This window comes from Hyperolius riggenbachi, chromosome 4 (genome assembly GCF_040937935.1).
Source record: "Hyperolius riggenbachi isolate aHypRig1 chromosome 4, aHypRig1.pri, whole genome shotgun sequence".
In the NCBI taxonomy this organism is placed as follows: domain Eukaryota; kingdom Metazoa; phylum Chordata; class Amphibia; order Anura; family Hyperoliidae; genus Hyperolius; species Hyperolius riggenbachi.
This window is the reverse complement of record NC_090649.1, coordinates 436,244,342-436,265,404: the sequence shown is the minus strand read 5'-3', so window position 1 is coordinate 436,265,404 and position 21,063 is coordinate 436,244,342. Positions and strand designations below refer to the sequence as shown.

Genomic DNA, 21,063 nt, shown 5'->3' with positions numbered 1-21,063 from the left:
GAGGAAGCCCCAGGTATGTATAACATCTTTTCATTTTTCAGAGATCGTTCGTCTCTGGTTCCCTTTAAGGGGCTGGGGATCAAATGCAAAGTCTAGACATGATCATGTGCCAATAAAGTTAAAGTGGATCCGAGATTAACTTGTACTCATTGCATAATTGTGTTCCTTTCCTATTGTTTATAGGGCATTCCTCAAGCCAAATACTTTTTTGTTTTTGTTTTAATACTCTAATTCCCTATAAACTAAAGAAGCCCTGCCCACAGTTTTCAGAGAGCCTTGGCAGTAGCAAGGGCTCATGGGAGCTCAGTCTGGGCAGGAGGAGGGGGAGGTATTACTAGCCAGAGATTTCAGAGGCAGAGGGGAGGAGGGAGGAGCAGGGGGGATTAGGCTGAGTGCTGATGGAGCAGATAAGCCTGCCTCTGTGTAATGTTTACAAACAACATGGCTGCTGTAATTGTATCACAGGAAGAAATCATATTCTATTAAAGCTGTATGCAGACAGATTTGCAGATTAAACTGTACATAAGATATATAGACAAGTTACTTGTTATAGTTAGTTTTTCAGCTTTAAATATGAAACCAATGAAACCAATAAAAACCATAAGGAAGTAATCCTGCCCCACAAACACACACAAAAGAGTTTCAAACAGTAACTCATAGGGTCATCTAATAAATAATGTATTTATTACAATTAAAATGAATAACAGACCCATCACTTAGACCCTTTTTTAACTTTTTAAGTTCATTTATTGGGCACCTCTACTTATGAATCGCCATAGCTAGTGGAAGAAAGCAGTGAAATCCAACTATTTTAGAAGGCATTGTTACAATACAACCCAGCCTTGCCTCTTAGCTGTCTACATGATCACTCCTAATTCCTCCCTCCTGGTGTGTCATCATTGTCCTCTCTTGTATGAGCTCAAGAAACAAAAGTCTGCTTTGAATCTTTCCTGAAATCTCACTAAAGAGGACTGCATGATGTAAAATAAATTAGCACAGTCAAATACTGCAATACCTGGGTTTCACTGCAGTTTCTCAGTGGCTTTATTAAAGGAAATAAAATGCCATCACAAAAAAAAGGGGGGGGGGAGTATAACAGTGTATTCATGCTACAGACAATATATTAAGATAATAAAAACGATGGTAAATACATTCTAACGACAACACATGGTTACGATAACAGTGTATTCATGTCTATGGATCAACTATAAAGCCAAATTATCCATCATGAAAAGTTTACCAATGTTGTGGTAGGCATTTCTGACCTAGAATGCAATAATTAAATTTTCCCTGGAAAAGGAATGATTCTTCTACAGTGAATCGGTGTCTATAAGTATGATCATATGGTCCACCAACCAATCACAGACATAGGTATAAATCTAACTGATAAAATAATGAGGTAGCAGATTTGGTGTCATATTCACTTAATGCCTCAGCGAACTGCCATTTTACCAGTATTTAAAGTACACAAGGCAGCGAGGAGAGTATGGACACCATTCTGTCCAGTAACATTGCAATTGGCATCTCAACAGGAAGAGAGGTTACATTGAGCTTTCATGTCTCTTGTCACATCTTACGTTAGACGTTTAGGTTTTTTGGATTCAGTTGATGATTGGCTGCAGACGTGGAGGAGTTTCGAAGCTGGATAATATAGAAAAAGGGAAACACAGGGACACCGAGAGCCCTTATGGTGTATTATCGTAGGGTATTTGTAATAAAAATATTAGTATTTTATATAATACTTATATATATATATAAGTGTGGGTTTCTAGTAGAAGCAACCACTCATCCGGGCACGTGGAGAAATCCCGTCTCCACTCGGTCTTTCAATAATTGGTCGTTGCTCCTTCAAAAGAAAAAAACTCGCTCCACCACGGTGTAGTGAGAACCCCACACTGTGGGGTGGTACAACTGGATACAGTAAGAATAGGAGGCACCCTTAATTGTAGGATATAGACTATATATGTGAGTTGTTTCTGTTTGGATACATTCAAATAAGGTTCTTGCCTTAATTCAATAAGACCTTAATTCAATAAGACATCCACTCTTATTGAATTAAGATATTTATTCTCATACAGCACCTCAGACAACGCGTTTCGCGGCCTAAACCGCTTCCTCAGGTCAAAATAGGGTGCCCAATAGGTATCAGTGAGCTTCTGGGCGCCTTACTGTATCCAATTGTGGAGGAGTTGTTCCTTCAGTTGACTCTTGAGTGTTGTCCTTAAGTGTTAGGTTGTTGTTTTTTTTCACACTTGTATAGTTGTTTGTCTTGTGCTAGTTTGTGCTAATTCATTGTCTAATGTGTACACTTATCCCTTCCTGTGTGAGCGACCGTATGAAGGTGAATGTTGGATTTTTTTTTCTGGGCCTATTGTGTGACTGGTCTCTATGTAGGTGTTGTCTTGTATTGTTTATGTGGTAGTTTTGTGTTTTTGCTTTTTTGTTTGACTTGTTTTGTTAGGTGATGGTTTCTGTTCTCTGTTGTTCACCCTTTGCCTTGTTGGATGACTAGGGGTATGTTTGAGCATTTCTCCTTCTCAGGTCTGTAACGTAGAGAGTATTCATGCTCTAGAATGGAACTTGTAAATACATTTGTTGTATATTAGTATATATGTAGTTTATTATTTGACATTGTGTTATGGGTGTAAAGCCAAGCCTGTGTTTGAATTTAAATTGATTTGTTTATTATTTATGTACATAATATTGTATGTACAGGGTGGGCCATTTATATGGATACACTTTAATAAAATGCGAATGGTTGGTGATATTAACTTTCTGTTTGTTGTACATTAGTATATGTGACGGTGGGAAACTTTTCAAGATGGGTGGTGACCATGACGGCCATTTTGAAGTCAGCCATTTTGAATCCAACTTTTGTTTTTCAATAGGAAGAGGGTCACGTGACACATCAAACTTATTGGGAATTTCACAAGAAAAACAATGGCGTGCTTGGTTTTAACGTAACTTTATTCTTTCGTGAGTTATTTACAAGTTTCTGACCACTTATAAAACGTGTTCAATGTGCTGCCCATTGTGTTGGTTTGTCAATGCAACCCTCTTCTCCCACTCTTCACACACTGATAGCAACACCGCAGGAAAAATGCTAGCACAGGTTTCCAGTATCCGTAGTTTCAGGTGCTGCACATCTCGTAGCTTCACAGCATAGACAATTGCCTTCAGATGACCCCAAAGATAAAGTCTAAGGGGGTCAGATCAAGAGACCTAGGGGGCCATTCAACTGGCCCACAGCGACCAATCCACTTTCCAGGCAACTGTTCATTTAGGAATGCTCAGACCTTACACCCATAATGTGGTCGGGCACCATCTTGCTGGAAAAACTCAGGGAACGTGCCAGTTTCAGTGCATAAAGAGGGAAACACAACATCATGTAGCAATTTCGCATATCCAGTGGCCTTGAGGTTTCCATTGATGAAGAATGCCCTACTATCTTTGTACCCCATATACCACACCATTGTTTTTTCAATAGGAAGAGGGTACAAGATATGTAGCACCTGAAACTACGGATATTGGAAACCTGTGCTAGCATTTCTCCTGCGGTGTTGCTATCAGTGTGTGAAGAGTGGGAGAAGAGGGTTGCATTGACAATCCAACTCAATGGGCAGCACATTGAACACATTTTAAGTGGTCAGAAACTTGTAAATAACTCATGAAAGAATAAAGTCACGTTAAAACCAAGCACACCATTGTTTTCCTTGTGAAATTCCCAATAAGTCTGATGTGAGACATGACCCTCTTCCTATTGAAAAAACAAAAGTTGGATTCAAAATGGCCAACTTCAAAATGGCCGCCATGGTCACCACACATCTTGAAAAGTTTCCCACCGTCACATATACTAATGTGCCACAAACAGGAAGTTAATATCACCAACCATTCCCATTTTATTAAGGTGTATCTAAAAAATCTACAGAATGAAGCCAGTTAGGCACTTTTAACAAATGGTATTTATTGTAAGAAGTAAAGACATGCAATGCCCAAATCATTATGTACTACTAATTAGTGTAAATTTGCTATTGTATGCATTTAAAAACATTGGAGGTTCAATTGAAGCTTTAAAGTTACTCACATTTTCCATACAAAGATTGTGACACGATTTCAATGTCATTTTTTGTTTGTTTTTCTTTAAGAAGCCCATTTATAAAAACCATACAACCAGACTTATAAAAATGTCCTGCTAGAGCCTCTTAATGACTAAAGGACGTTTTTATAAGTCAAACAGTGCTGCTGCCACTGTGCGTGTGCGCGTGTAATTAGTGAAAGAAAAACCCATAGAAAAAAATACACCTTTATTTCCAAATAATATATTGTCACCATACTTTGTACTAGGGACATAATTAAAATGTTGTGATAACCAGGACAAATAGGCAGATAAAATGTGTGGGTTTTATGTACAGTAGCAGTGTTTATATTAAAACCATAGGGGATGAAATTGGAGAAATAGTGTATTTTTTATTTTTTCCCTTTAAAATGCATAGAAAATAAAGTATTTACTGAAAACAAATATCAACCCTAAAAAGCGCAATTGGTGGTGAAAAAAACAAGATATAGATCATTTCATTGTGATTAGTAGTGATTAAGCTATTGGCAAAAAGGGATGAGCACTAAAAGGTGAAAATCGCTCTTGTCCGTTAGGGTAAGAGCCCCTTTGGGGTGAAGTTGTTAAATCACAAGCTCTTTTGGACAATATTATTCAGTACACATTCAGTAAGGAATCCTTGGGCACAACTCCCTAACAAAGCAGGGTGGCCTACTGAATGTGCCTGTAGTTTTTGCAACTCTCAAGTGCTTTGAGTCCGACAGGTGAAAAGCACTATACAAATGTTAGCATTTTTATTATTATTATAGCAGTAATTCTAATAATAATAATATTTGAGCTACTTATAAAACCTACAACTGTTTCTTATGTCCTGTATTTCTCCACTCTGGAGCATCTTTCTTAGGATTCTATGGCCCATAGTTACATAGTTATTTTGGTTGAAAAAAGACATACGTCTAGGGGCAGCACGGTGGCGTAGTGGTTAGCGCTCTCGCCTTGCAGCGCTGGGTCCCTGGTTCGAATCCCGGCCAGGGCACTATCTGCAAAGAGTTTGTATGTTCTCTCCGTGTCTGCGTGGGTTTCCTCCGGGCTCTCCGGTTTCCTCCCACATTCCAAAAACATACAGATAAGTTAATTGGCTCCCCCTAAAATTGGCCCTAGACTACAGTACTTACAGTACATAATATAGACATATGGCAATGGTAGGGATTAGATTGTGAGCTCCTTTGTGGGACAGTTAGTGACAAGATATATATATATATATACACTGTACAGCGCTGCGTAATATGTCGGCGCTATATAAATACTAAATAATAATAATAATAATAATAATATGTCCAACAAGTTCAACCAATACAAAGTACAACTCCAGCCTGCTCCCTCACATATCCCTGTTGATCCAGAGGAGGCGAAAAAACCCTTGCAAAGCATGGTCCAATTGGCCCCAAAAGGGAAAAATTCCTTCCCGACTCCAGATGGCAATCAGATAAAATCCCTGGATCAACATCATTAGGCCTTACCTAGTAATTGTAGCCATGGATGTCATTCAAACCAAGGAAAGCATCTAAGCCCCCTTTAAATGCAGGTATAGAGTTTGCCATAACGACTTCCTGTGGCAATGCATTCCACATCTTAATCACTCTTACTGTAAAGAACCCTTTCCTAAATAAGTGGCTAAAACGTTTTTCCTCCATGCGCAGATCATGTCCTCTAGTCCTTTGAGAAGGCCTAGGGACAAAATAACTTTTCTCCCAGGAGATATTTTTTCATCTCATCTACAAAATAACTTTTCCGCAACAAGCAACTGAAAATATACAAAAAAAAGAGGTTAAAAAAAAGCAATCATTTTATTGCTGGTTGGAGGCTGAAAAGATATTTTTTTGGAAAAGATGTGAAATCATCTCCTGTGAGCAAACTCAGGAGAAAGGATAACTGAATGAGGCCTCATGTCTTCATTATTTTCATTGAAGGACACTGACAAAGGTTTCCTGTGTGGGTTCTTTTCCCATCTCTACAGCTTTGTAGTTTGTAAATGCTATTTTATCACATTCTGTTAAATTGTATTTATGTTTTCTATAACCTTGACACCTTTTACTGCAATTGCACAAAAATTACAAGTTTCAACAACACCCACTTAAATCATTCAAATGAAGTCACTATTCGGAAACGTGCATTTTACAGGGTTTTTATTTTTATTTTCCTTTTAGTGTGTTAGAGCGTCACTGAGGTACACAATGACTACCTCTGTAAAAGACGGTTTATCCATTATATTTCTATTAACCCCACATCTAGTAGTTGTGCTATGCCATTTTATCTATTTTCCCACTGATGTAGAAATATATATATATAAATATATATTGCATATAATAATAGCCGTCGCTGCTTCCTCCTGTCTCTGTATCCGTGCGTTGTGCCTGGAGCAAATGCGTGGCATGCAGACAGACGTCGGACAGCAAGGATTACGGGTGCAGGGCAAATTCATTCTGTGCACGCGGGAGATTGGGCACGAATGTACGAGAGCGGGTCACGACCATAGAATGCATTGCCGGTGGGGGGGTCGCAGCCGAGGCCTACTGCCCGTTTTTAAACAAGCAGGCCTTTTAACTAATGCATATATGTATATTATGGCCAGATGCCAAAGTTAGCCACTTCGCGATCTGGCCAGCCAATATGCAAAATGGCTGACAGATGTGGCCAATGCATGAAGCCCTTACTTCTTTCGGACTTTGCCCAGTCAGAACGCAACCAGAGTCAGCTGACCAAGTCCAAAAATAACACTTTCGTGCAGCACAGCAAATCACTTTGGCCGCATCTGCACCTGGCTCTGGATTTTGTAGGCGCTTTATAAGGCGGAGGATAAAAATTTGGTACGATATGCTAGCTCTCCTTTTTTAAATACTATAGTCTTAAACAGTTTTACTGAAAACCACAAATTCTGTTCCACCACCTATCCCAAACCTTACACTAGGTTGTCATAACAATAGGGCATATTCCCTAAAAACATTGGTGAAATTGCCAGACTACGCACAGCAACCCCAATGTATGGTAATAATGTTTGATACCAAAATTACGATTTTTTTTCTGTTTTCTTTTTCCTAGTATTGTATTAATAATAATATAAATGAAAATGGTACATAAGGAGTGGAACCTACTTGAGGGGTTCTTGTCCTAGAGTGCTTCCAATTATAGTGTCCTCTTATACTGTATACTTACAGTGCTTACTTCTTTAATGTCCACCTGATAGTTCCCCTTTATAATATCTCACATGCCTTTCAAAAACTTAATTACTGTATATTCCTGCGTATAAGACTACTTTTTAACCGTTGAAAAATTTCTGAAAAGTTGGGGGTCGTCTTATACGCTGGGTGTCATTGATGCCGGGTGATACGCCCTATCCTGTTACCGCCTCTCAGATCTCCCTGCTGAGGGAGCGCAATCTATTCTTCCATACCGCTCTGATAAACAGGTAGACAAGGAGAGCTGACCAGTCTACTTAAGGAGAGTTGACCAATGCAACAAGTCAATTGACTATATACTGTTATATACTGGGTAACACATACAGTACAGCACCAGTATCTGTTCATCGGACCTGATCGGATCCCAAGCCTCCAACCCTCGGTGCCTCTTCGCCACCTTCAACTCCCTCCTTAACCCCACCACTCCTGACCCACCTCCACCCTCTCAGGCACTGATCTGTTTACCCACTTTACCGACAAAATAGCCAGCATCCGACGGGAAATCTCATGCCTCCACTCCACCACTTCTTCCTCTCCCACCTATACCTCTCCCCCACCCCACCCACCACTCACTGCCTTTACTCCTATCACAGAGGATGAAGTCAGCCGTCTCCTAGCCACTTCTCCTGCCACCTCCAGCCCCCTAGACCCTGTGCCATCCAAATGCCTCCATCCTCACTTCCCTGTTCTGGCTCCTGTCCTCACCTCTCTGTTTAACCTCTCCCTCTCCACGGGTACCTTCCCCTCTGACTTCAAACAGGCAACTGTACTTCCCCTACTTAAAAAACCCTCACTAGACCCCTCACTTCCATCCAGCTACCGCCCTATCTCCCCACTCCCTTTTGCATCTAAACTCCTGGAGCGTCTAGTCCACCAACGCATGACCCATTACCTTGACTCCAACTCACTGTTTGACCCCCTACAATCAGGATTTCGGCCAGCCCACTCCACCGAGACTGCCCTCACCAAGGTCATCAATGACCTCACGCTTGCCAAGGCCGAAGGAAAATACACTATCCTTCTCCTCCTAGACCTCTCATCAGCATTCGACACTGTCGATCACGCCCTGCTACTTCAGTCCCTGCAATCTGTGGGTATCCAAGACCTTGCCCTAGCATGGTTCTCCTCCTACCTCTCAAATCGCTCCTCCAAGACCTCCTTCAATGGTTCCTCCTCAACCTCCATCCCACTTTCAGTTGGGGTCCCCCAAGGCTCTTTTCTTGGTCCCCTGCTGTTCTCCATTTACACCACCTCCATCGGAATACTCATCTCCTCTCTGGGTTTCAACTATCACCTATATGCAGATGACACCCAGATTTACCTCCATACCACTGACCTCTCCCCCACCACCATGGAGAAGGTATCCTTTGGCCTCTCGGCTATTTCATCCTGGATGTCTGCCAGGTTCCTAAAATTAAACCTGGATAAGACTGAACTCCTAATCTTCCCACCCCGTGCTGCCTCACCCCCCACTGACCTCTACGTCACTGTCAATGGCACAATCATTCACCCAACCACACAAGCCCGCTGCCTGGGTGTCACCCTGGACTCTGCCCTCTCCTTCACCTCCCACATCCAAACCGTAGCTAGGGCCTGCTATTTCCACCTACGCAACATCTCCAAGATCCGGCCTTTCCTGACCCCAGACACTGCCAAACTCCTTGTCCATGCCCTCATCATCTCCCGCCTGGACTACTGCAACTCACTCCTGTCCGGCCTCCCTCAAAACCGCATAGCCCCCCTACAATCCATCATGAACGCAGCAGCCAGACTCATCTACTCCTCCCACCGCTCTGTCTCCACGACTCCCCTTCGCAAATCCCTTCATTGGCTTCCAATTCACTTCAGAATTAGCTTCAAGGTCCTATGTTTGGCCTACAAATCCTTACACAAGTCCTGCCCAAGCTACATCTCTGACCTGGTCAGCAGATATACACCTGGCCGCCCACTTCGCTCCTCCAACAACCTCCTCTTAACCGCCCCACGCATCTCGCACTCCCATGCACGACTGCAGGACTTCACTAGAGCTGCCCCCATCCTGTGGAACTCTCTCCCACTGCCCATCAGGCTCGCTCCCACCTTCAACACCTTCAAAAAAGCACTCAAAACTCACTTCTTCAAGGAGGCCTACATCAAATCAACACTGCCCTAATCCTTTCTGCCAATAACTTCTTGCTGCACCCCCTTTTTTTGTGTCACCAACCCCTCCCTCTCGATTGTAAACCTTTGTCAGGGCCCTCTCCCCTTGTGCATCATACATGACTGTGTGCACTTTACCCAGAATTTGGAACTTGTTACCACTACTACTCCAGTTTATGATCTGGCATTGTACTACTGTCTGCATTGTGTTGTGTATCTTTTTGCTATTACCTGTATTGTTGTATCTATTGTCTATTACCTGTATTGTTCTGTCACCCTTGTTATCATTGTCGGTAACCTTATTTATTGTACAGCGCTGCGTAATATGTTGGCGCTATATAAATCTAATAAATAATAATAATAATAATACACAGCACCAGTACATGATATCTTTATTTTTATTTTAATTTGGTGTGCGTTGGAAGAGGGGTAGTTTTATACGGCAAGTATATCCCAAACTCAATATTTTAACTGGAAAAGTTGGGGGGTCGTCTTATACGCCCAGTCGTCTTATACACCGGAATATACGGTACTTAATGGGTGTGATAAATAAGTGTGCAGTTTCCGAATTTAACCAATTCCGGACCGAAGCAGTACGTCCTGCCGGTGGAGCTGCAGTTCTGACAGGATGTAGATTTTACTGCTCCGATTGCGAGCAGCCCCACATCGATCACACACACCCGATTCCAGAGATCTCCTGGAATTGATCAGGAGCCGTGCAGATTGGCTCCTGACCACGTAATCACTACGATTGCTGGTGATCGTAGTCATCGAAGAGGTAAGTAAGCACCTCATCTGTCCACATTTCCCCGACGATCACTGCGCACGTCCATCCTCATCAGCAGCCAGCCTGTACAAAACAGTGTACTGGCCTGGCTCGATGATGTCATCCAGCCAGGACCCCAGTACATGCTTCAGTACAGGGCTGGCTGCCATGATGCCTGCTCGTTGGAGGAGGGGAGGGATGGGGAGACCCTAGACTACCAGGGAATGTTTAAAGAGACTCTGAAGTCTCTTGTTTTCCCTGATTTTCTCATACCATCCTGTTAAGAGTTAATGCCTAAGTGAAATCGCAGCATCCCCGGCGGCAGATGACAGATTTATTACAGAGGATTAAGCCCTGCAAAGCTACCGGGCTCGCGGGGCTTCACTTCCTCGAAGAGGCAGAGCTTTACACTGTAGTTCTGCCTCCTCTCCCCGCCCCTCTCAGTCTTCTTTCCCTGAGAGGGGTCGGAGAGGAGGCGGAGATCCGCGGAGATTGATTGCGGAGAGGCTGAGCTACAGCTGAAAGCTCTGCTTCTCCAGTAAGAAAAGCCCTGTGAGCCAGGGCAGCATAATCTGCGACCTGCAAAGTCGTAGAACTTTGTAGGTCGCTTTCTATGTAATAAATCATTCCTCTGCCGTGGGGATGCAGCGATTTCACTTAGGCATTAACTCTTAACAAGCTGATGAGAGAAAATCAGGGGAAAAAAAGAGACTTCAGAGTCTCTTTAAGGAAGGGGGTGGGGAAACTAAATAACCAGGGATTTTCTGAATGGGGAGTGGGGGGGGGGGGGGGGGGGGCACTAGATCACCAGGGAAATTGATACTCTGGTCCTAATTGGGGGGGGGGGACATGCTGAAAGGGTTAAAAACACATATTTAGTCTTCACAAGAGGTCGTTGCTCTGCCACCAGTTGGTCCTATTGATTTCAGTGTAAATGTGATAACTTAATGTCATGTTTCACAAACAGTCTTATAGAAACTGAACAAAAGACACATGAAAGACACTTACTGTTTTTTGAGACAAGTCATTGGACTGACGTTGTTGGCTCTAAAGTTATGCGTGATAGATCTTAGCCCTTCTATCCATTGCTGGAAGACAGACAAACATACAGTACAGATAAGGAAAAGTACTCCATTCAAGACATACTAAAGCAACAAAAGCAGCACACATGATACAATACAACTGAAATGCTGGTTTTACACTTTGCTGTTACACTTTCATTTTCTCCAGACCATCAGATTCTCGAGACGTAAAAATAACGAGATGTTAAGTGCAGACACAACACAGATCTGCGCCAGACACTACGCCATTTTGTGTCACACAAACAAAACACAACAAAAAAGATTGCCAACAAAAAACAAGTTAGACATTCTTGCTCTGTTTTGGGTATTAAGCCATCAAGATAAAACTATTATAAGATAACCTATATATATGAAAAACATATATTTGATCTCAATTGTAAAAAACATGTTATGCCTACTGGTTTTATGTTTTGTATTCCACCCCTTTAAAGAGGAACTGTAACTAAAGGGGCCCATACACTAGTTGATTTCGATTGAAATCGATTCTATCAAATGCCCCATTCAATCGATTTGTGGCCGATTTCGATCGATTTGATCTATCTGACAGGATGGAAAATCTAGGTCAATCTGCTGCCAGCAGCAGATGGATGGCCCATAGATTTGCATTACACCTAATGGTCCAATAATGCATTTAGATCGATTTCCAATAGATTTCATTCTGAAATCTATTTGAAATCTGTTCCTAGTGTGTGGCACACAAGAGATAGATTCCTGTCAGATTCGACTTGACAGGCATCTGCTAGAAATCTATCTGATGGTCGAATCTGCTGCATATCTATAAGTGTATGGCCACCTTTAGGATTGAACTTCATCCCAATTTGTAGCGGATACCACCTCTTCCCATGAGAAATCTTTTCTTTTTCTCAAATAGATCACCAGGGGGGTCTGTATGGCTGATTTTGTGGTGAAACCCCTCCCACAGTGTGATGTCAATGCCTCACAGCTCTGAGGTCCTGACATCACACCGTGGGAGCTTTGTTGCATTGTGGGAAATGACAGCTGTTTCCAACTGCCAAAAAGACAAGCAAGCAGCATATCCTTCCAGTGACATCACCTGCCAGCAGTAAAAAATATTAAAAATATTTTAAATTTTGTAATAACCCGGGACTAACGAGCAAATAGATAATGCATTTTTTATTACACTTATACAGGATCTTCTCAAAAAATTAGCATATTGTGATAAAGTTCATTATTTTCTGTAATGTACTGATAAACATTAGACTTTCATATATTTTAGATTCAAATACACACAACTGAAGTAGTTCAAGCCTTTTATTGTTTTAATATTGATGATTTTGGCATACAGCTCATGAAAACCCAAATTTCCTATCTCAAAAAATTAGCATATTTCATCCGACCAATAAAAGAAAAGTGTTTTCAAAACGAAAAAAGTCAACCTTCAAATAATTATGTTCAGTTATGCACTCAATACTTGGTCGGGAATCCTTTTGCAGAAATGACTGCTTCAATGCGGCGTGGCATGGAGGCAATCAGCCTGTGGCACTGCTCAGGTATTATGGAGGCCCAGGATGCTTCGATAGCGGCCTTAAGCTCATCCAGAGTGTTGGGTCTTGCGTCTCTCAACTTTCTCTTCACAATATCCCACAGATTCTCTATGGGGTTCAGGTCAGGAGAGTTGGCAGGCCAATTCAGCACAGTAATACCATGGTCAGTAAACCATTTACCAGTGGTTTTGGCACTGTGAGCAGGTGCCAGGTCGTGCTGAAAAATGAAATCTTCATCTCCATAAAGCTTTTCAGCAGATGGAAGCATAGAGTGCTCCAAAATCTCCTGATAGCTAGCTGCATTGACCCTGCCCTTGATAAAACACAGTGGACCAACACCAGCAGCTGACATGGCACCCCAGACCATCACTGACTGTGGGTACTTGACACTGGACTTCAGGCATTTTGGCATTTCCCTCTCCCCAGTCTTCCTCCAGACTCTGGCACCTTAATTTCCGAATGACATGCAAAAGTTGCTTTCATCCGAAAAAATTACTTTGGACCACTGAGCAAAAGTCCAGTGCTGCTTCTCTGTAGCCCAGGTCAGGCGCTTCTGCCTCTGTTTCTGGTTCAAAAGTGGGTTCATGCTTCCATCTGCTGAAAAGCTTTATAGAGATGAAGATTTCATTTTTCAGCACGACCTGGCACCTGCTCACAGTGCCAAAACCACTGGTAAATGGTTTACTGACCATGGTATTACTGTGCTCAATTGGCCTGCCAACTCTCCTGACCTGAACCCCATAGAGTATCTGTGGGATATTGTGAAGAGAAAGTTGAGAGACGCAAGACCCAACACTCTGGATGAGCTTAAGGCAGCTATCGAAGCATCCTGGGCCTCCATAGCACCTGAGCAGTGCCACAGGCTGATTGCCTCCATGCCACGCCGAATTGAAGCAGTCTTTTCTGCAAAAGGATTCCCGACCAAGTATTGAGTGCATAACTGAACATAATTATTTGAAGGTTGATTTTTTTTTGTTTTAAAAACACTTTTCTTTTGTTGGTCGGATGAAATATGCTAATTTTTTGAGATAGGAAATTTGGGTTTTCATGAGCTGTATGCCAAAATCATCAATATTAAAACAATACAAGGCATGAACTACTTCAGTTGTGTGTATTTGAATCTAAAATATATGAAAGTCTAATGTTTATCAGTACATTACAGAAAATAATGAACTTTATCACAATATGCTAATTTTTTGAGAAGATCCTGTATGTATTATACTTCTTATTATTATTTATTTAGAGTAAAATAATTCTTAGCAAAATGTACCACCCAAAGAAAGCCTAATTGGTGGCAAAAAACAAGATACAGATCATTTCATTGTGATAAGTAGTGTTTAATTTATTGGCGAATGACAGGAAGGAGCACTGAAATGTGAAAATGGCTCTGGTCCTTAAGGCGAAAAAATGGGTCAGTCGCGCACTTTAGCAAAAAATGCGTGCAGCATGCGTTCCCAGACCGCACTGTACCGCAACGCATGCAGTGTGAACATCAGACAAAGCAGTTTATGCACTTTCTGATGTCCTGCGTGTCGGCCTCCTGCACGCGTTCCCGAAACGCAGGTGGAAACGCGTGCAGTGTGAACGGGGCCTTAGGCCTTGTTCACATTACACATGTTGCCGTCTGTATTTCAGCAACGCATGTAAAAGGCAGACATGCACCAACATCAGAAGTGCCCAGACTGCACTGTCTGATGATCACACTGCATGCAATCCGTACCAGTGCGGTGCGCGAACGCACGCTGCACGCATTTTTTAGCGAAATGCGTGGCTGACCCATTCAATGGGATCAGCCACACAACGAACGCAACGAGTACGATCGCACGCTATCTGCGTTTGCATGTGTTATGCAAATGCACATGGCGTGCGATCGTACTCGATGCGTTCCAATTATGTGTGATAATGTGAACAAGGCCTTAGTGGTTAAGTAAACCTGCCACTAATTTTAACCTAAATAACAGCAGAAGTCATCATGAAAGACAGGTAAGATGTGGGTGTTATTCACAGCAGGATCATCCACAAGGCAAACCTGGGCAGTTGCCTAGGGCCTGGGAAGAGTTTAGGGGCCCAGTGGATGCTAGCCCCAGCAAATGTTACTAAAAAGACAGGTGACCATCAGTGGTGGGCAAAAACTGCTATCTTGCCTAGAACCCCATTTCATCTTAATCCTTTTCTGTTATTAGAGTCGTTTTGTTAGAGATTGAGATTACAACAAATGCTTGCTTACATGAAGCGGCCCCCCTTACAAGTGTAAACACCGGCTTATGATTATTCCTGTAAACTGTCCCTAAGTGGTCATTATGTTCCCATGTGCAGAATAATAAGATAACAGGAAACCTTGCTGCCTACCCCAGAAGCTGCCATCTGCTTTGCTGCAAGCCTGTTTAGAGCGTTTGCACAACAGCTATTAATGTGTTGTGTTTTTTCTGCAGACCAAAAACAGAAAATCTGGTCCCTGACAGATTTCTGAAATTTCATTTTCCAAATGGAAGTTAAAAGCAGCGAGTCATTTAGATGAGAGGCTAGCGATAGCGCGACGCATGTAAATCTGCTGCGAGAACGACATGTACTTGTTTTCTTGGCAGATCTGCAGATCCCGTCTCCTAATTCAATGAGGAAAGCCAAGATCTGGAAATTGTGTTATTTCAGTGAGGTTGCAGAGTTCCCCGAGCCTGGCAGGGAATTCCTGTTCTTTTCCGAGAATAGCTTACAGTTTGAATGATTTTCCAAATGCATTTACTGGGAGAGTTTTTATTTTGTTTGTTTAGCTGGCTAATTAGATATTGTAGCTTTTCTTGGTTTACTCTTAAAGGCGTTGCAACAAAATGAGAAGACGTACAATATGTGAGTACCTATAGTAACCAACCACAAATCATCCTGAAAGGGGCACTATGGAGAAAAATTATAAAATTTAAAATATGTGTAAACATAGACAAATAAGAAGTACGTTTTTTGCAGAGTAAAATGAGCCATAGATTACTTTTCTACTATGTTGCTGTCACTTACAGTAGGTAGTAGAAATCTGACAGAAGCAACAGGTTTTGGACTAGTCCATCTCTACATGGGGGATTCTCAGCAGGGCTTTTATTCTTTATAAAGATATTCCCTAAAAAGGATTTAAACAATAATGCTGGCCAGCTTCCCTGCTCGCTACACAGTTTTTTGGCAGTTGGACAGAGCAACTGCCATTCACTAAGTGCTTTTAAAAATAAATAAATCCCTGAGAATCCCCCATGAAGAGTTGGACTAGTCCAAAACCTGTCAATAATGTAAGATTTCTACTACTGTAAGTGACATCTGCAGCAGGATTGAGCTGCCAAACACAGCACCCACTCTCCCCCCCCTGCATGCGCATTTGACTAAAGGGGAGAGTGTTTTAGTTTGAGTCAGAGTGAGCAGGCAGCGGTTGGTTGCTGAGCATATGATGAGAATCTGTGATTTGGTGCCGCATGAGGTCATTTCAATTTGCAAAAACAAAACTTTTTATTCACAATTAATTTAAATTAACTGAATATAGAAAACCCGTTCCTAACGTGGGACTTGAACATGTAGGAAAACGTGCCTTGTGCTTGTGTTAGGTCATATAACCAAATATGCCCATATCACTGCTATCAACAATATACATTATACACTACGCTCACAGTAACGTCTTGTTCTGTATATTACGTCTCACACACCCTAATCAGCTTTCCCTGAGTTCAGCACTGGTGGACAGCTTGTTTTCTGTATTGTAATTTGTCCTCCAAGCTGTATCACAGAATTATTCATTTCCCATCATGCACCAAGCCCTGGAATACGGGAATACGCTGCTGAGGAAAACATCCAGAGATAGAGCCGTAATGAGAATTTTAGAGTGGAGGAATATTTATTACCTATCACACCTGCTTGTCATAACTTGTACAGCCAATATGCTGACAAGCTGCGGAGCCACGCTGTGTGATGCTGCAATCTCCCCCCCCCCCCTCCCCCGTGTCTCTGAGGAGAAGTACCTTTCACACAGCCACTTGCGGCCCTGTCAACCTGATCGTTTTCCTGCTCTCTGCTCAGGCTGTGCAACCATTAACATATTCCTCGAAATACAAGATGGCTATATAAAACATTCTTCTAAAATTCCCAAATGTCAATCTAAGGGCCCTTTCCCATTTTGCTGCTAGCAACTCAGGTGGCCGTAGCAATGCACAGCACTTGTGTTAGTCTCTTATTCGGTGCAGGTCCCATTCAGTCCCACTGTCTGCCAGGGCTGGATTTACCATAAGGCACGAGCCTAGAGGCGTATGAAGATGGAAAGTAGGGAAAAGTCCCCTCTCCAAGTGCCTCCTTCCCTATGCAGAGTCCTGAGGAGAGTGTAAATTAGAGGTTACTAACCCAGCTCTTGGCATTTCCCTGACAAGATCTCCCTTCAGTCAGGTGCACCTCTAGCTACTTAATACTGAGGTTCCTCTAGTTACCTAATACGTGAGGGCTCCTATAACTACTTAATATTGAGGGTACGTTTGGCCACCTAATACTAAGGGGCACCTGTAGCTACCTATGATGAGCAAGGGAAGTAAGAGAGAAGTGTCAGCAGGGACAAGTCCTTTGGCTACAGCAAAGCATTGCATACTGGTGTCTGTAGGGGGAAGGGAGAAAGGGCAGCGCATATAGTAGCAGCTTCCAGTGGGTGAGGCAAAGAGGGGAATGTGCTTGGTGGTTGCCGTTGCTTAAAGATCCAACATGCTGGATCTTGAATCGAATTTGTGGGGCGTCTATACACTGGATTATCAGGTGAAACAACGCTCAGTCTAGCATGCTTACAAGGCTTTAGTTCCTGTTACAGTGACACCCATGTATCACAGCACTGATGCAGGAAGGTTGGAATCTTCACATTACTTGGTGTCTGTGTCCCCACTGGAGAGTTTCACCTTATTTTTTTATCTTTTGCCTTTGGTAGCATATCGTGATGTAGAGAGAGTCGGGCACTAGATTCTGTAGGGACACTAGATGCAGCTGTATTGTTGCAATTGGCTGCATGCACTCTATAAAGTACAAATAGTAGAGAAAGACAGAGGCACTGCATTCCCACACCATTATTGTCCGATGGATACATACATCAGGTTAGGCAGTGGGGATGAAGAAAAAATGGATAGATAGCTGTTTTGCGGTAAATTACCATTTCGTCAGAGACCAACTCTGATGAAACGGTAACTTACCTGATAAGGATTCTGATGAAGTGGTAACCTACCGTAAAACAGCTGTCAGGCTGTTCTCTCTTCAACCCTACTGCCTAACCTGATGTATGTACCCAGCAGACAATACAGGTGTGTTTAATGAATGTGGTCCCTCTCTCTTTCTTCACTACTTAGCCTCTGGTAGCATCACAGGAAGTAAGGGATCTCCTTAGTGCAGGGGTGTCAAACTACAATGTAGGCTGAAATTGAACACCTGGCTCAAGTCAAGATCCAACCTCAATGTCTAGTGGCCTACTCCCTCCCTTTTGAAGTTCTGGTGGTGTCTAGTGGCCCCTCCCTCCCCTATATAGTTCTCTGGTGTCTAGTGGTCCCCCTCGAACCCTAAACAGTTCACGGGTGTCTCTTGACTCACCCCCTCATACCCTTACACAGATTCCTGGTGTCTAGGGACCCCCCCTCCCAAACACAGTTCCCTGGTGTCTAATGCTTTCCCCCTCCCTCCCCTATATGGCTTCCCTGCTGATCTACAGCTTCACCTCCAATATAGCTTCTCTGGTGGTCTACAGTGGGCCAAACATAATGCAAAGTGGGAAGACCCCATGCTGGCCAAAATTGCTGCCTCTTCTGGCCAGATTTGGCCCAAAGGCCAGAGTTTGACACGTTTGCCTTAGTGGGAACACAGACTGCACTAACAACCAAACAAATATTATATTTATTCTATCAAAAATCACATATAAAAAAAACCAGGAGATGTCGGAAAATGGGAGCAGTAAAACTGAGCAGTATCTCTGGGAGCTGTAATTTGCCAGATAACGAGCTCTGAATATTACTGCAGTATAACTGCTGGATCTGCATTGCCAGCCGATGTCAGCCTTTTCCTTAGGAGAAAACATTGTGACACTGTTGCTGGTGACAGTTGGGATGTGTCAAAAAACACAGAGATGACGGGAGAATTAATCATTTAAACAGATACAAAACATAAATATTTATGATTGATATTTCCAAGTACATGGAGGATGCCACTGCTACCCTTGGCGGCTGTCAGAACATTTCTTACTTTTCATGACAATCCACTTGAAGTGCCCTGGCATGGTGATAAAATATGAAGCAGGCAGAGTGTGAATGATGAAATAGGTTTCACTGAGCTAAGCTAGAGTCTGAACGTACCAGGCTGTGCTGCGCAGTCGTCTGAGGTGTGCACTGAGATAAAGCCAAAAAGTAAAGAGTAGAATATGTGCTCCTAAACCCCACTCTAGTGCATATTTTTAGACATTCAGCAACTGGTGTGCTCCTCAGCCTAGTGTTCATCAGGGGATTGCAGCTGCTTGTGTGCTCCTATACCCTAGCCTAGTGTCCATCACTCAACTTTCAGTGGTTTGTGTGCTCCTATACCATAGTTACCATCAGTGGACTTGTGCAAACTTATACTTCAGCAAAGAGTTCATCACTCAACTTTCAGTGGTTTGTGTGCTCCTATACCATAACCTAGTGTTCACTAATAGACGTTCAGCAGCTCATGTGCTTCCATACCTCAGCCTAGAGGTCATCAATAAACTTCCAGAAGTTGGTGTGGTCCTATACCTCTGCCTTGTGTTTATCAGTGGACTTCTAGAAGTTTGTGTGTTTCTATACCTCAGCCTTGTGTTCATCAGTGGATTTTCGCAGCTTGTGCATTCCATTTACCTAACCTAGTGACCATCAGAGGACTTAAGCAGCTTGTGCAATCATACCTCAGCCAAGAGTTCATCACTCAATTTTGCTCTTATACCATAAACTAGTGTTCACTTCAGCCTAGTGTTCATCAGTGGACTTCAAGAAGTTTATGTGCTCCCAAACCTCAGCCTAGAGGTCATCAGTGGACCTCTAGAAGTTTGCGTGTTCCTATACCTCAGACCATTAAGTGAGAAGTTATCCTTGTTCCTGGAGTGGAGACTGCCCAGTCCACCAAGGTAGAAATGTTCCTGTCCGCTCTGGAATTGCCAATAATGGGGTGTGGCTGTCCACAGTTGGTGTGGTGAATTTGTACATGATGTGGGAATTCAGTGTACTAACCCTCTCCTGGATAAGGGAATAAAATCTAAACATTTCTGTGAACATCCTGTGTAAGGCTTTGTATTTTGCATTACTAAACGCAACACCTTAACGGGCCATGGATTATCCACGTAACTGGTACAGTGATGGGGACCCCAGTGGATTCTACATATCTAAAGACCTGGCTAGAAAATACTGTCTGGTCAGACAACAATCCATTTCACTCCAAGATTAATCTGTGGAAGCCTTTCATGGGTGATATTCTGATGATCTGATGAACACAAGATCAATGAAGGTGAATTTATGAAGTGTATTGATATTCAAGGTGAACAAAGCATATAAAGCCTTACTTACCTGGGTCTTCTTCCAGCCCCTAGAAATCTCTCTGGTCCCTCGCTACAGTTCTGTCTTCCTCCAGGGTCCCACTGTCAGCCCTGTAGTGAGAGACTTATAGAGACTGGAGGAAGACCCCCGCAAGTAAAGCCCTGTATGCTTAACTTAACTTGTATATCCTTGAAAGAACACCTGAGGCTTGCTTTCCTAAGCGTGATAACGGCTATCACAGCAGTTATCACGCGATTTGCCATGCACAAAAGTTTGCCTTTATCATGCGAAGTGACGCCGTTCGCGCGCAAACCTTTTGTGCGCGGCAGATCGCGTGATAACTGCTGTGATAGCAGTTATCATGCTTTAGGGAAGCAAGCCCCTGAAGTGATAGGCAAATGGAGGCTACCATATTTTTATCCTTTTAAATAATACCAGTTGCTTGGTGTCCTGCTGATCTTTCAGGCATCAGTAGCGTCTGTATTGCACGCTTGAAACAAGTATGCGCCTAATGTAGTCAGACTTCAGTCAGAGCACCTGATCTGCATGCTTGTTCAGGGTCTATGGCTAAAAGTATTAGAGACACAGGGCCAGCAGGACAGTCATGCAACTTGCATTGTTTAAAAGGAAATAAATATGCTGCCCTCTATATCCTTCTCACTTCAGGTGTCCTTTAAGAAGGAATAATTCTTCTCTGCAGGATTTGGAGAACAGGCCTTAAAATAATAAACTGAGGGCATGGTTGCCCCCTGATGCTA

At 42.7% G+C, this 21,063-nt stretch overlaps 1 protein-coding gene across 17 annotated transcripts in view; it reads right to left on the bottom strand.

Annotated features, from left to right (window-relative positions):
- Positions 1–21,063, bottom strand: part of PLCB4 (phospholipase C beta 4) — a 459,946-nt gene that overhangs the window by 183,043 nt on the left and 255,840 nt on the right. For all 17 annotated transcript variants that reach the window (XM_068232509.1, XM_068232508.1, XM_068232514.1 and 14 more), the window contains one exon: positions 11,204–11,283. In XM_068232509.1, the coding sequence (XP_068088610.1) occupies positions 11,204–11,283 (80 nt within the window). The remainder of the gene's footprint in view (positions 1–11,203; positions 11,284–21,063) is intronic.